The sequence below is a fragment of the Polistes fuscatus genome, unplaced genomic scaffold (genome assembly GCF_010416935.1).
Source record: "Polistes fuscatus isolate 324 unplaced genomic scaffold, CU_Pfus_HIC Scaffold7, whole genome shotgun sequence".
In the NCBI taxonomy this organism is placed as follows: Eukaryota; Metazoa; Arthropoda; class Insecta; order Hymenoptera; family Vespidae; genus Polistes; species Polistes fuscatus.
In genome coordinates, this window is record NW_025113151.1 from 5,737,286 (window position 1) to 5,753,709 (window position 16,424).

A 16,424-nucleotide genomic window follows, 5' to 3' on the forward strand; every position below is an offset into this window, starting at 1 on the left:
TTGAAAAGAAACGATCGACGAAATACAAAGACAGAAAGGGGGTTAAAAGAGGAGAAGGAGGTGGAGAGAAAAAAAAAGTAGGTGCCAAAGAAGGAAGTAGAGCTCCGTGGGTGTAGAAAGGAGAGACAGAGAGAGAGAGAGAGAGAGAAAGAAAGAAAGAGAGAGATGGATCAACGCTGCTGGATCGAGTTTGCTTCTGGAGTCGAGAGCCACCACAGTCGCGCTGAGTCTCAGCAGTTCGCAATCTGAGCGTGCCGTGCTCAGTCGTATTCATTTTCGTGTCTTATAAGTGTCTCCTCCAATATATCAACCGAACCTTTTCAAACTATCTACGAAATTACATTCATACCCTTGGTCGAACGATTTTGCTGTCATTTGAAAAAAATTTGAGATCCCAAAAAGAAGTTAAAATTAAAATAAAAACTACACGTAAACATACGTGAATTAAATTAATACAATTTAGAACTCAAAAACACTTGGATTCGAATGCAATTTCTGATAAAAACATTATTATTGATGCTAATTAAAAAAAGAAAATAAATTTTTTACATGCAATAACTTGAATTATATTTTGATATAAAATTTGGAACAACAAAAGTGTAGATTAGGATCAAAGTTTAAAAAAACATAAAAGCTACAGGTGAAACATAAATTAAATTAAATATAATTTGGAGCTAAAAAGTATGGATTCAGATGCAATTTCTGATAAACAATGATAAGTAAATAAAATTACTCGTAAAAGACACGAATATTATTTAAAATTATTTAGAGCATAAAAAAAAACAATTGTACTAAATAATAAGTTCGATTTTATTGAATCGATGTTATTGAAAAAAAGATAAATAATAAATTAAAAATATATTCAATCTTTCGATATACGAATAAAAGATCATTATCTTGATCAAAATTCAAGTGATAGATCATCTTTAGATCAAATTTAAAGCTCGTGAAAGTATTCGAAAATAAAAAAGAAAGGAGACACGTAACGTTTTGTTAAAAGGAAATGGAAGATTCCGAGGACGAAGAAGAAGAAGGAGGAGGAGAATGCAAAAGAAAAGGAGTTAAATGATAATAGGATTTAAATTTAAATAAAAAAAAAAATCATCGAAAAATGGCAGGTTCGCGAGTTGATTCGAATTTTGAAAGAGATCGTGAAGGAAGTTTAAATTTCTTAAAAGAAATCAATTACGATGACAATGAAAAGCAATGTAAACGTGATCTTTTTATTGAAAGTAACACCATTAAAACTACCGATAATGATGAAGATAATGATGATGATGATGATGACGACGATGATGATGATAATAATGATGATGACGATGACGGAGAAAAAATTCTATCATCGATTAGAAAAAACTCATTGGAAGGAATTCAAAAAGTTTCAAAAATCGATACCGAGCCGAGGGATGAGAAGTTGGAAATTTCTGATTACGAGAAGTCTAAGGGTGAGGGAAAAAAAGAATTCTCGAGCGAGGACAAATCGAACGATCGAAGATCATCGAAATTCCAACGGCAGGTTCGTGGATTGCGAAAACAGGCAAGAATAATAACGATGGCGACCATCGAGGACAGAAAGATAGACGACAGGACGATCGATAGAAACGATTTAGAAAATAATCTTCCGATTCGGGATAAGAGACCTGAGTGTCCTGTTAAAGATATAAATCTGATCAGAAAGAAAGTGGAGAATCATCATCGAACGTTAAAGGAATCTACTCAAGAAAGGATCAACATAAAAAAAGGATCTTCTTCTTTTTCTTCCGTTTCTTCTTCTTCCTCAACGAGGAATCGAATTTCGTCCGTTAAAAGGTCGAAATCTCAGTTCGATAAAGATATTGAATTTCAGCCACATTTATTTACTAATTCGCCAACTTCTTCTTATTCTTATTTGGACAAGAAAAGTAAGATTAACGAACCCAAGAAATGTTTTAATTGTGGTGAACAACATTTACCTTATACTCGTTATTCTTATCTACAAAAGTATTCGATTCATTTGGGAAATGAATTAAATGGTGTTTACGAAAAACAAGGAACATCCACGAAACTTATCTTAGCTAATGCCAGATCAGTTCGTGATACTGATTCAAGATTAGAGACACCGGTAACATCTTTGCTGTATCGTAGCAGATCACTCCCAAGATTGTCCGTTCATGATAGTGGCGTAGGATGCAGTGCTAATGAACAAACTGTTCCTGGTCCAGGACAACATGGCTCGAAACATCTGGTTACTGATTTGCGACAGTTGCTAACGTTGAAGCAACACTATTATCCGGAAGGTGGTTGGGGTTGGCTTGTCATACTAGTAGGAATGTTCGTTCAAATTTTATCACATGGGACACAAGGAGCTGTTGGTGTATTTATTCAACATGTAGCCACTCGATTTGGTCATCACGTTTATCTTGAGTCAGGTTAGTTACTGAGATGTATGTATACTTCTAATTTAAAAGTTGGAAAACATTGATAGGATAATTAAAATAAAGATTATAAAATGTTCACATTTTTTATTTATTTATGAGTCAACATGGTTTTTTATAAAGTGTCCTTCAAACTGCTAATTGTATTAAAAATTAAAAAACTAGTATAATAAATTTAAGAATTTTTAATTATTTAAAATGAAAATATCATGATAATTATAATGTTTGCCAATATATAATGCATAAATCATTCTAATGTGTTACAATTTAATTAGGTAGTAAAAAGTGAAATAAAATTCTTCTAGGATATTCCATGAAGAATATAAATTTGTGAAGAATTTATGTGGATCTATTTTCCTGTATATTTCGAAGTATTTACGAAACGCATCCAATTTCGTTCTCACTAAGTAGATAGATCGTTATGTGTTTCTGGACGAATTCGATCATGTTACTAGTTACGTAACGTTATCGATAAACGGAACACAATTTTTCAGGCTCGTCAAGCTGCTTTTTCTTCGGGTAGAAAAGAGAACGAAGGTATAATATAATAATTGCGCGATCTTCATTAGATGAATTGATTCACTAGCCTAAATGCCTGGAGCTAAGTGAGATCTTTTTCTTTTTTTTTCTTTTTTAATTTTATTTTATAGCAACGATCAGCGAATATTTTTCGATGATAAAAAAAATTCTTTGTGTCGGTGAAATGAAAAAAAAAAAAAACAGCCGACATCGTGGTGCAAGAGTTTAATATTTTGTTATTGGTTTATTTTTCTTGGCTACTTTGTTACAATTTCGTCAGAAAGAATAAAAGAAAGGAGAGAAACGTTTAATCGTATTTTGGCCGACGGCCAAAAGCCGCTAAAGTCTCACTGACAATGAGTTTTCTTTACATCTGTTCACTATTATTACTAATAAACGTATATTCGAATTAAATTCATTAACACCTGAAATTATTTCTGTAATCTCGTTTCAAAGCAAACGAAACGTTTAATTAAGAAGTATGAAATTATTATGCAGTGTTAATTAAACATTTATTCAAGCAGCACGTTACTTCTCGTTAGTTATTTCATCAATATTTTCTAAAAATAAACAAATAGTTAATATAAATAATAATTAATTAATTTAATTAGGTGATCGGTGTTTCGAACGGATTTCTTCAAGATTCAGATTAAAATACTGATGAAAAATATTTAACAATATTGATCCCATAAATACTCGATAACGAATTTGAAAATTACTTAGAACAATTACAACATTATCAATAAATTGAAAAACAAATAATAAAATTACAAGACTCATAAGGTATTTGTTAAATTAATTTAAATTTATATTATTTAAATATATAACTTTTTTATATTAATTATTATTCTATATATTTAAATTAAATAATAGAACATATTAATTTATTATATATGTTAATTAAATCGTACAAAAATTATTCACTAATCTCAGATTGACTCATTTTATATAATACAGACACATACACATATATACATATAGAAGTATATCGAATTTAATTCCGTCACTTCTTCTCGATTATTATTATCCATTCCAATAAGATGCATTAAAAAAAGTGTGTGTTCTGACAGGTAGAAAATCGCACGATTAATGTTTAGACACAGTTTGTACGATCGAACGAATGTATTAACCTTTTTGTCGATCGTTCAATCGACCCAAGCACTGAATTAAAAAGTGAGATAGATCTATCCTCGTCTTTTTTTTTTAGTTTATTTTTTGATCAACACCGCGCACAATGGGATTAATCGTTCTTTGAAGTTTCGCTTTAAAAAAATGGGAGTACGTTCGATCGACTTAGACGAATATCGAAAATTGCTTTCTCATTGCACGTAGATGAATAAAATAAACAATAAATTTATTCAACGCTACATACATACGTAAAAAAGAAAACTAATTACGACAGATAATTTTATTTTTAATTTTTATTTTTTAATTTTAAACAATAAAAAATATATTTAAAAATATTTATATAATATTAAGACAGAGAGAGAGAGAGAGATTTTATTTTAAATTTATATTATATATAATATTCGTTTGACTTTTTCAAATAATATTAATTATCAATCATGCACAGTGTGTTAAATTATATAATTATTTTCATCTAACTTATCACTATAATAAATAACTTAATTATAATAAAAAAAAATACAAACAATAATACATAAACAAATTATTATTAATTATTAATTTAAATATAATATTTCTTAATGAAGTACGAATAAATTAAGGATATAATATTTCTTAATTATTATATTATAACGAATGATCATGCTAGGTCTTTCTCTCTCTCGCAAGACGTTCTCTTATTTTTTAAAAGTATATGAAAAAAAGGCGAGGAGAATACTCGAATGGAAAGTGTCCATCGTGACGTGTGTGTGTGTGTGTCTAGAAGAGCGAGAAAGAACGTGCTCGTTCACCGTAATAATCCTTTCCTAGAAAGGACATCTTGCTAGAAAGGACAACGCGCATCGTCGCTTCCGTATTTCCCGCCTTTTCGCGTGGCCCAGTTGTCCTTTCGGACGGAAGCCCATGCAAACAATTTTCCAAGCTAAGATAAAATCTTTTTTCTCTTCTTTTTTTGTTGTTGCTTTTAACGAAAAAGAAGCACGAAAGGAGAAACGCTTGAATATTATTTTCCATCCCCAACCAACAAAAATAAAATAAAAGAGAATTTAAAGCAGGAAAATGATTGCAAAAATTTTCTATCCTTCGTATTATTTTATTCGTGATAATATGGATTTTGATTTTTATTAAATAAAATCATCGGTTAAGTAATGCGCGTAAAAGTATGAGAATATTTTATTACCAATAAAATTTGTGCTATTATTTTCGCGTTGAATTTTTTTTTTTTTAATACCCCACTTTAGGTACTTTCTTTTTATTTTAAGAAAAAGTTTGGATAAATTTTCTAAAACTATTTAACGCGTATTATACCCCTCTGAATCTGGACAATTTACAAGGATATAAATTGGGCCGCGTAATGTTCCTTTCAGAACGCGAGTAATTACCCGGGAAACTTTAATGCTGGTTCAACCAGCCCCCCCCCTCACCCTCCTCCTCCTACTCTACCCGTCACCCTTTTTCTTGAAAAATATTTTTGGTCGGTAAAGCGGCTTTAACGGTTAATCCAAAAGAATTACAAACTCATGAGAAACGTTCTAAAACGTTAACCACGAGACGTATTAGTTCTAGTGCTTGATATCTTTCGAATCTTGATTGCTTTAAACGAATACTTTCTCCTTTCAACGACACTTTTCAAGTTAGTATAGAACGTAATATAATGAATTAATGAATTAGCTGACATCGTTAGGTATATGTTATTTCGTTTCGTTTGTACCGACAGGTGTAAGATACTCTATTCTTTTTTTTTTTTAACAAAAATTATATTTTAATTTATTTCAATTTTAAGTATTCATGCTATTTCGATAAATTGATGATTTAATGAATTTTCATTCTCGAATATATATGATAAATATATATACACAATAAATTATAATAATCTTGTTAATATTTGGAAACACAATTAAGAACAAAATTTATTAAAAATTAAAATATTTTATAATACGAAATTCAATTACAATGATCTTTTTAATATAATGAAGTACAATTTATAATATACATAAAAAATTATTTTAAAACATATATAATTAATATTATATATAAATAATAAATAACATACATACATACATACAAATATGCTTATTTTTCTGTATATATACATGTATGTCAATTGCTACTGTATGTATATGTAAATCATTGTCATATATCATAAACGAAATTCAATTTGCGTTAACTACTTTGAAATTCGATCTGATCCGATAAGCCACAATCGACGTGCGAATAAAAATGATTAGAACGAAATATTGACTTCATTATATACGATCTATCATTCTCTAGTACTTAATATACGTTCGATATATCGAAAAGATAGGATATAAAAAACACGTTTCGAAGCATAGCGAGAACATATAAATTCCAGCTTTCGAAATTATCTCTTCGGATCTTCCCTCTCTCTCTCTGTCTCTCCCTTTCATCCTTTTTCTTATTCTTTCTTTGTTATTATTATTATGTTACCTATAAATTTTGATTGTATTAAGAACAGGATGAAAAGATCTCGATTAACTGACTCACAGACTTACAATATAATTTTTATACACACATACATAACACACTATATGAGTCTTTTCTTTCTCTTTCACTCTCCCTCTCTCTCTCTCTCTCTTTCTCTCTCTTTTATTCTATGTCTCTTTCTTATTCTTTTTCTGTGTGTCGGACAATCAACCGTGACCTACATTTACCTAAGTCACAAAGAATCGCGTCACGATGGGTAACTCAGTAACAACTTGCAACATTTCAACCAGTTAGAGACCATTTTTCTCTTAAGAACGTTCGATTTTCTTATTTAGTCTTTTCTTAGAACATCGACGATACTCTTAGTTATTTCTTGAAAGAATTTCTATTGTTATCGTTTACTTTTTAAAACGAATATTAAATACGTACAAACACACACACACACACTCACACAGACAAACGTCTATACATACATGCAAAATAATTGGTTTTATTTTTATTCGTGCAATTTGATGAAAAAATCAAATAATTTTCTTGATTATCAAAAAAATGTTTTTCACAGATTTGATCAAGTCTATTTTGGAATATACATTTGGTTCGGTCTAACCGAATATTATGGAATACAACATTTTATTCTCCGATATTAAAATAAACAAATTTTCGAGCGATGAAATAAAAATAAATTAATCTCGAGGAGCCTCTCTTATCGCGAGACAAAAAATAAAAGAAAAAAGAGAAAAAAAACTAAAGGTAAAATCGCAAACGTCGACCATATTCTCAGAAGATCCAATTTTAAGGGAAAGAAAAAAAGAAGAGAGTAAAAGGATAAAGAGAAAGAGAGAAGGTCTTTCACTAAGCGCTATTCTTTCAAGGGAAAGGCACCGGATAAGAAAATCACGAAACACGCGTGTTGTTATATCTATCCCTTTTTCTCGTGTAAAAATGTAAAAAGGATTACTATGCGTGAAGAAAAAAAAAGAAAAAATAAACAGGAAAATCGCGTACATATGGATCGGAGGAAAAAAAAATCAAGTGAAACGTGTGCCCTGTGAGCCCCCAACCCTTTTATCTAATAAAAACCGCGAATAAGAATTACCGTGCGTAAAAGTAAATTGAAAAAGTAGAAGAAAGAAAAAGAAAAATAAAAATAAAAAGATCCAACCGTAAGAATTGATAGGAGACAGAAGAAATCGCGGAAAAAAAAACGCGCGTTGTGTAGTATGCTTATTCCATTTCAAATAAAAATGCAAAGAAACGAAAAAAAAAAAAAAAAGAAAAAGACTACACTGTGCGTAATGCAAAGAAAAGAAAAAAAAAAGATTGAAAAAGTATAAAAGGGAGGAGAGAAGAAAATTGTCTACGCGTGAAAGAAAATAGCAAACGATATAAGAGAAGAGAAGAGAAGAGAGAGAGAGAGAGAGAAAGGGTTAAATTTGTGAATCCTCCCCGTTGCGAAGGAAAGTCATTTGGGAGTGCTTTTACTGTTAAAGGATTCGCGAAGGACATCGCGAGGAAGAAGGGGGGTTGGAACGTGCAGTTCGGTGTGTCCCTATCGAGTCGACAAGACGCCTCGAAACTTTCTTTCTCCTGACGAGAGGATTATTGTACCGTTGTAGATAAAAAGTAAAGGAACGAAAGTAAAAAAAAAAAATAAGAAAGAAAGAAAAGAAAGAAATGAAAGAAAGAGTGAGGGGGTGGGTTGGGGGTTGAAAGAGGGGGGAAAGGCTTAAAGAAGAAAAGAGATAGCAAGAGGGTTGTTTCAAGTCTTTTTTGCGAGAGAAAGGAAGATTCTCTTAGGTAAGAGGATTGCGGTATCAACGTCGATGGCAACACAGCTGTGTTACGAACGTTAACAACCGGATACCAAGTCGTAGGATCTACTGGAGGAATCTAAAAGTCTTGCAAAGACAACCCTCCTAAAAACAAAAAGACAGACAGATATGATCTTCCTTTTATCACTCGTTTGAATCTAGTTTTTATTTCTTTTTTTTTATTTTTTTTTATTTTTTTCTGCGGATGAAAGGATAATTGTGGATACGATAGAATTTTACGATCTCTATGGTGTTTTTATTAGGAGTGAGTTTAAATCGCCAACGAGATAATTATAATCTAGATTAACAGTTTAATAGTCATATTATATATATATAATAGAATATTTTTAAAAAATTATATATATAGATAAGAATATAAAAAATTTGAAAGAACGTTAAAATTATCTACAAGAAAATGGTAGCTACGTATTAAAATTGAAAGCATAAAATTTCATGAATAAAATAGTTAAAACAAACAAAACATATGCTATTATTTCAAAGAAGTAAATTATCTCATTAATAAAGAGACTGGTATTATAAACTTCACAAGGTTACATAAAATTTAGATTAGAAGGCACTCTTTTTAGATTTAAATCTTCATAAACGTCGCAATAATATTCATTTTAAATCCTTCTCTCTCTCTCTCTCTCTCTCTTTTTCTCTCGTAACTAACAATAAATGAAATTTGATAATAAAATTGCATGCAATATCGTGGCCGTGAACTATTACAGTAATAAAAAAAAAAAGAAAAAAATAGAAATAAACTTACCTGTAAAATAAGAAATAATAAAAGTAAGAGAAAAAATAATAAAAATAATAATAACAACAAGAAAATAGAAAATATGTATAAAGTTCGATATATCTGATACAAAGTTCAATAGTTTAGCAGCTATATCTGGAAAAAGAACGTGTTTACATGGACTCACTTGGCTCTCGTCTCTCCTATAAAATTGTATTCGTTACGACTCGAGTAACAAATACAACTAAAGTAACTTATATGTATGCAGTTATGCACGTGATTGCATCGAAAACTATAGATCTCGCTTTTACATCGTTTATTCTCGACATCGATCTCCCTAATGCTTTTACATCGTATATTTGCGGATACCTAAAAACCATTTCGAAGAATTTTCTTCTCTTAGAAAAATACTCTTAGTTAATAATGTTATTATATTAAATGATCGAACAAATTATCCAAAAAACTTTACTATGTTAATTTACTATTTACTAAAATCATATAATACATCTTGCAAAAATCATATACCTACATCGTCTGTCTCATTAAAAAAAAATACCTCAAATATCTGTATATTATATTTTATATACAGTATGTATATTAACCCATCCTAGTATATATAAAATTATTCGCTAAAATATTAAAAGATAATTTTAATTAGATAAACAATTGAAATTATTAATCTCAAGAGATATTTTTAAATACAAATTTAATTGAGCAAAATCATTAGAAAGGTTAAATAGTCATATTGGTGTTTTTAGAAAAACTCTTAGGTATTATACATTGAAGGATATCATGCTAAGATTAAATGGATTTACGAAAGAATTACTTGGTTGTTTTTTTGATCGTTTATAGTACTGCCGACGATAAATAAAATAAACCAGACTGTTATTGTGTTTCGTTTTAAAAAAAAAAAAAAGAAACAGTTAATAACGTATTCCTCTTTCTTATTTACGATACATCTACGTCTCCTCGATAGGATTACTATTGTTTATTATCATAGATAGAATTATACTGTAAAAAAATAGTCTTTAACGTTTCTCGATGACAATTTCCACGCGTTTCCGGAATTTCATTCGGACATTTGAGCGAGAACGATCGAATAAACTTATCGTGTTTTCTCGTCGTGTCGTTATCGAATTCAACCACGAGTATCATCTCTGGAACTATTCCAAGAACAATTCGTTGACTTTTTTCAAATCTATGGACTGAAGCTAACTGAGATCGTTAACAAAATCGTTTATCATTTTTCCCGAAATTGTTAACTCTTTCGAAAAGTTCAAAAAATTCGTTGGATTCATTTGATTTCATTATGATTATCATAATTTTTCTTTTCACGAACGTACTGATTATTTCAAATTATATGCAAATCTGATTGCAAATTATTTCACGAGTTGATATTTATTACAGATAAATGTTAGGAAAAAAATATTTTAATTTATTTTTTTTTAAAGGATTAAATTGTAATTGAAATATTTTTAAGTGAAATTTTTTAAACGATGATGAAGATAAGATTTTATGAAATGACATGAAAAGACAATAGGAATAGAGAACACGAGATAAAATCACAGTTGATCAACTGTTGAATGAAATTATGGAAATATCTAATGTTTATGTGGTGTGTGTGCGTTTGTTAATGGATGAGATGTGACATACCTTTAAAATACCATAAATGATTGTTAATTAATTGAAAAAAATGTATATTGAAATCTAAAAACACGAATTATAAATTCAATGTACAGTTCTTTTTGAAATTTATCGTTCGACTGTCTCATTGTTCTCTGCGAAAGTCATTTAAATTTCTTTTATTTATTCTTGTTTATATGACTTTCCAAAGTCTGTGTATATGTATAATAAAAATATAATTCGTAATAAATAGAATTTCCTTTTTTGGAAAGTCATATAAACAACATTCAATGAAAGAACTTTCATAAAGGACAATGAATCAGTTTACTGTTGGATTTCGAAGAGAACGGTGCATCGAACTTATACTCCGTGATTTTGGACTGCAGTATACAATATCTTTCTATTAATTATCAATCATTTAAGGTACGTATCACATTCTAATAACAATTTTAATTGTTTAAACTAAAATACATTTATTTTAACATTCCTATCTCTCTGCTCTAACTTTATGTATATATTATATATATTTATTATATATTTTTATTATTTATTATTCATTTAAACTTACTTAAAACGTGTATCCTAAAATATTACAAATCTTTATTTATTTATTTATAGATTTTCCAAACATTATATTATTTACTTTGATTTTTTTTTTATTCTTTATGTTGAAAGTTTATTACATGTTTCTTTTTAAAGTACGTGTCATAAATGGTGGGTGTCGTTCAATAACCGTCCAACTATATTTACCCATTTTATATCTCGAGTATTATAGTATTTCTTTTCTTTCTTGTTGTACCATCAAGAATTCTTATATGAACGACATTGCAAAGAATACTTTCCGTGAGAGGATACCTTCCGAGTCTCCTTAATTTCGTTTAGGTAACACACGCGCGGGTTGTAAGGTACTTCTCATAATTGCGACGCTAATTGATTTCAGGATCCGCCGAGAAAGTAATTACGTTTTATAGGGAATCATATTAACCAGACACGTACCATGTAATTTCACGAAATCGCTAATGTAAAATATAATACAACAACAGCGCTTAACTTGATATTTCGAAATGATTGTAACGAACGTCTTCCGAAAATAAAAAAGATGAAAATTAATTAATTATATTGATAATTAAAGGTTCATTATACCATTTTCTATATTTAGGATAATGATAAATTAATAATAATAATTAAGAACATTCAGGCTTTGATCTTTAATTTCTTAATAATTGCACATAGAGAAAGGAAAATTAAATAAAACTATTTTCAAAACACGCATTATGAATTAATAATATGATAGGTAATATAAATAAAAAAATATTAAAATCTATTTTTATATTAATTAAAATTCATTCGGACGAATATTATTTACAATAGTAATAAATGTAATATGTTTTTTTAATATTAGTAGGGGCACAGCCGAAGGTCTAATAATTTGAAAAAAAAAAAATAAAATTTATCATACAAAAAAATTATTTAAATAATATATTACATATTTGTACTAATTAATAAAAAAAAATAGAAAGATTAAATAGAAAACTATAAATTCGTTATAGTTTAATTAGTAATTTTGACCGGTTATGGTAGTTTCAAACTTAAAAGAAGCCGACGAGGAATAAGAAATAAAAAAAAAACGAAAACAACAAATCGTAGAGGAAAGATTTGCTCAATCGGTTGTAATTTATGAGGAAGGGAGGCACAATGGAGTCAACGAATACTCGAACAAGTTGATGTTGTGTAGTATTTACCAGCTATCGTTTCCAATGATCCAACAACGATCCATGGATCTCGTACAGGTATGCCCATCTCCCGAGGGCAGGAAAGGAAAAAAAACGATTTGTCAAGAGCACAAACGTTAGCTTTGATCATTAGGGCACCATAATCGAGCACCTATGAAAACATTTTTCGTTTCCTCGTGTAGTACCTAATGAAGATTTATTTCTACCTACTGGATATTTTTTTTTCTTATTTTTTTATTCTATATTTCTCTTTTACGGATATCATACTTCGATATTGTGGATGAATAAATCGATATATTTTGTTTTTTTGGTCTTGTATTAATAAGAAATTTTTTTAATGAAATTATTCAATATACATATATATTTAATTGAATAAATCCGTAAAATGTGATAGAACAATTCTGACACGGTATTTAATTTAATAATTTAAAGTGGGATATTTTTAATAACAATTTAAAATAACAATATTAAATATATTTTTAAAAATAATAATAAATTAAATATTAATAACAATATTGTTTCTCATATAATGAGATAATATTGTTTCATATAATGAACATGTATTTTGTTCATGTAATCTTTGTTCATATAATGAAAATATTATTTTATATACTTTAAAAACTCGGTCGGAAATTTGATAAAACAAAACGAATTTTGTTTATTTCTTTCGACAATTTCGAACGTTTTTACATTGTCAGTTAAAGAAAAAAAAATACTTGGTAATGAAAAAAAGCAAAGGAGGATACTTCGAGCAGTCAATTATTCACTCAAAGTGGAATTTCTTCTTGCATATCCTTCGCATTTCCACCATGACTCGTAATTTTCGCATAGTTTGTGCTATTTTCTCGTGTCTTTAAGTACATAACTTTAAATGTAGAAAAAGTTTTCGTGTTTCGGATACCAAACGTCAAACACGATTATCTTGGATCATAAAATATCAACAGGAGAAAGGATTGCCGTCATATTACATTCCTTTTTATTCCTTCTTAGTCCTTTTTTTCCTTTGTATTTTATTTTTCTTTATTGGTCCCCATTATCTTTTTTTATGAAAGAGAAGATATATCGGTAAGAATAAAATTTCAAAGTTCTTGGTGAAAGTCTTTTAACTTCGTGGATAATTTCGATTCAATTTCTATGATTTCATTGACGATAATTATAATCAATCATACTAAATTGATACGATTTTGTTTTTATTTTTTTTTTTATCCACTGTCTTTTTTTTTAAATTACATTATTTGACAAAAAATATTTCTCTAGATTTATTGTTTGTAATTCTAATTAATCAACTTTTCAACTGTAATAATATCTATTTATTTGTAATAATTAAATATGCGAATAAAACTTGTTAACATATTTCTAATTTACAGCAATTTTATCTAAAAGTCGACTAGTCTAGCGTAATCAAAAATCGGATTACTCGCCTAAACCCTCCAGGCATTAGAAACGATAATGCAATCGTGTTCACAAATTTGTTTTTCTATTGATGCTGTGTTAATGTGTTCCACGTTAGAGCAAACTAATCAAAATTTATTTAATACATTTTATTATTTAATCTTCGACACGTATATTAATATAAACTAGAAAAAAACAAATGAAATATTCTTAAATACAGAGAATGTATTCGTATTATTCAATGTCATTCATAAATCATGCAAATCAATTCATAAAAGTGATTTAAATCATAACGACAGTTACAAGAACTTGAAAGCATGAAAGAACTCGTCTCAAGAATTTCTACTTGTGATCATTCACAGTTACATTTTATAAATTTTATGTATAGGCAGTAATTTTTATATATATCGATACCCGTTTGTACCCGTGTACTATGTTCGTTTGATATCAATTTATTTTAAACAATATAAAAATTTAGATCGAAATAACGTTTTGATATCTTTTGTTTTCGTGCACGTTCCCACATTTTATCGATCGCAGCTACGAATTATAACACCGAATTACTTTATAGGTATAACACGAGTAATGGGATCGTTGCCAAAAAATGTATCTCGATTAAGTATTAACAAAAAGTACACGATATTTTATAACTTGGAATCGTTAAAACGATCGGCTCGTTTTATCAAAAAGTTTATTCGCATTTCGTTCAAATGTTTCTATTTTCCTATCGACATTTAATTTATTATTTTTCAATTCGATTTCTAGTAAAAAATAAATTTCAAGATTATAACAATTTTCGAGGTTTGATTATTTATTAGGTTCGTATATTTCAAATATTTTTTATCAAGGTTTCAAATAAATGATAAGCATTTGTGTAATAAAATTGTAATATTTAATATAAATGATCAGTACTTGTGAGAAAATATTTTTAACTATCAAATTTAACCCTTACCCAATTCCGATCCTTTCATATATACTAACCATTTATTTAAAATACTGACAAATTGTTATTTATAAAGAAAAAAAAAATAGAAAAGTATTCCAATATATCGACCATTTATTTCATATAAATGGAAGCAAATTCTTTCCCTCAATCTTTTTTTCAGTAAGTTTAAAAAAAAAGAAAGATACGATATCTTCGATCCCAGAGGGTTCTAAGACGTGAACCCACTTCGTCATCGCAAGTATCAGGCAACGCCTTCTGTCAAAAGCAAAGCACGGTTGTTACCCCTCTAATACTACGAGTGAGAAGAAAAAGTTGGAATAAAAAGGGCCTAACCAAGCGAACGTAAAGATATTTTTGGAAGATAAACTGTCAACTGTATATTCTTTAAGCTTTCTCAATGTCAACGATCAAGGAACACTTATCTCCCTTAAATCTTCCCCTTCTCGTTTTAGTTTGGTATTGTTTAGGAGTAATCAAGCGTATTTTACGATCAGTTACTCTCGTTGTTTCAAAAAGAACAATCCATTAAGACGAACATTAATCTTTGTTTACAAAACTTAATGAATTCAATTTTATTTATCTTTTATCTATGTATATATATATATGTATAGGTTTAGAGTGTCGTGATAAACTTTTCAAAAGATTATATAAAAGAATTTGAAGTTTATTGTTAGAAGATAAAAAATTTTAATCGGGTCTTTAATTTCATTAAAAAACTTTAAAAATTTAATTTCATTACAAAAATTCGCGCGTTAACGTTCGTGAAATTACCGATAAAACATTTGCTTGTTCTTTCTTACCTTGTAAAGATAAGAAATATAATAAAAGGAGATCTTCCTTATCGACGCCGATATTATTAACTTAATAGGTTTTTTAAAAATATAATATCTACTGTCGGTAATTATAATGATCTTTCTTTTTTTTTTTTATTTATGATCAATGTGATCAATGATAACCATCTGAATTATAATCTTTAGGATATTATTGAGAATAAGCGAAAATTCGTCTGAAACGAAAAGATTTCTTATATGGAAAGTAAGAAAAAGAAAAGAAAATAAGAAACACTTTTTGAAGACTAGCAATCTGAAACATAAAGTGACTCACATTCATCCTCGGAAGTTACGAGCACATTTTTCTTTCCCCATTCAACGTGTCTCAAGTACTACGATACTCTCATTTTTGGTTCATCTCGTGAATCAGGAAAAGGTTGAAACTTGTTGCGAAATATTTCAATCTTTTATTGTATCATTTTAATTATCATAAACATCAACAAGACTCATTAAATAGTAATAAAAAAAAAAGATCTTGTCGAAATTAAATTAAAATCTTAGTTGTAAAGATGTTAATTTAATAAAATATTAAAAAAAAAAAGAGGTTTTCTTAAACTCATTAAAAGATGGATCTTCCTCAATCCTAAATTCATGTTAGTCTTCAAGAAAGAATTTTATTTTTTTTCAAATTTGAAATATTCATTGAAACATTTAATTTTGTTCTCGCGTCAAGAGAACTTCGTAGCTTTCGCTTTTCTTTAGTAAAAATGAAACAAGAATGAGATTACGGTCTCGTGTCAGTCATTTACTATGTTCGTGTTAGAAAGTATCAGACGGATGAATTCACCTTTCGAGGTCGTAAAAAAATATAGGACCTTGACACTGCGACTTCTGAATATTAAAGAAG

At 28.7% G+C, this 16,424-nt stretch overlaps 1 protein-coding gene across 1 annotated transcript in view; it reads left to right on the forward strand.

Moving 5' to 3' along the window:
- The first annotated feature begins 220 nt into the window (after positions 1-220).
- LOC122524141 overlaps positions 221-16,424 on the forward strand; it is a 30,120-nt gene continuing 13,916 nt past the window's right edge. Inside the window, exon 1 of the mRNA XM_043646237.1 lies at positions 221-2,408. Within this exon, the coding sequence (XP_043502172.1) occupies positions 1,112-2,408 (1,297 nt within the window). The 5' untranslated portion in view covers positions 221-1,111. The remainder of the gene's footprint in view (positions 2,409-16,424) is intronic.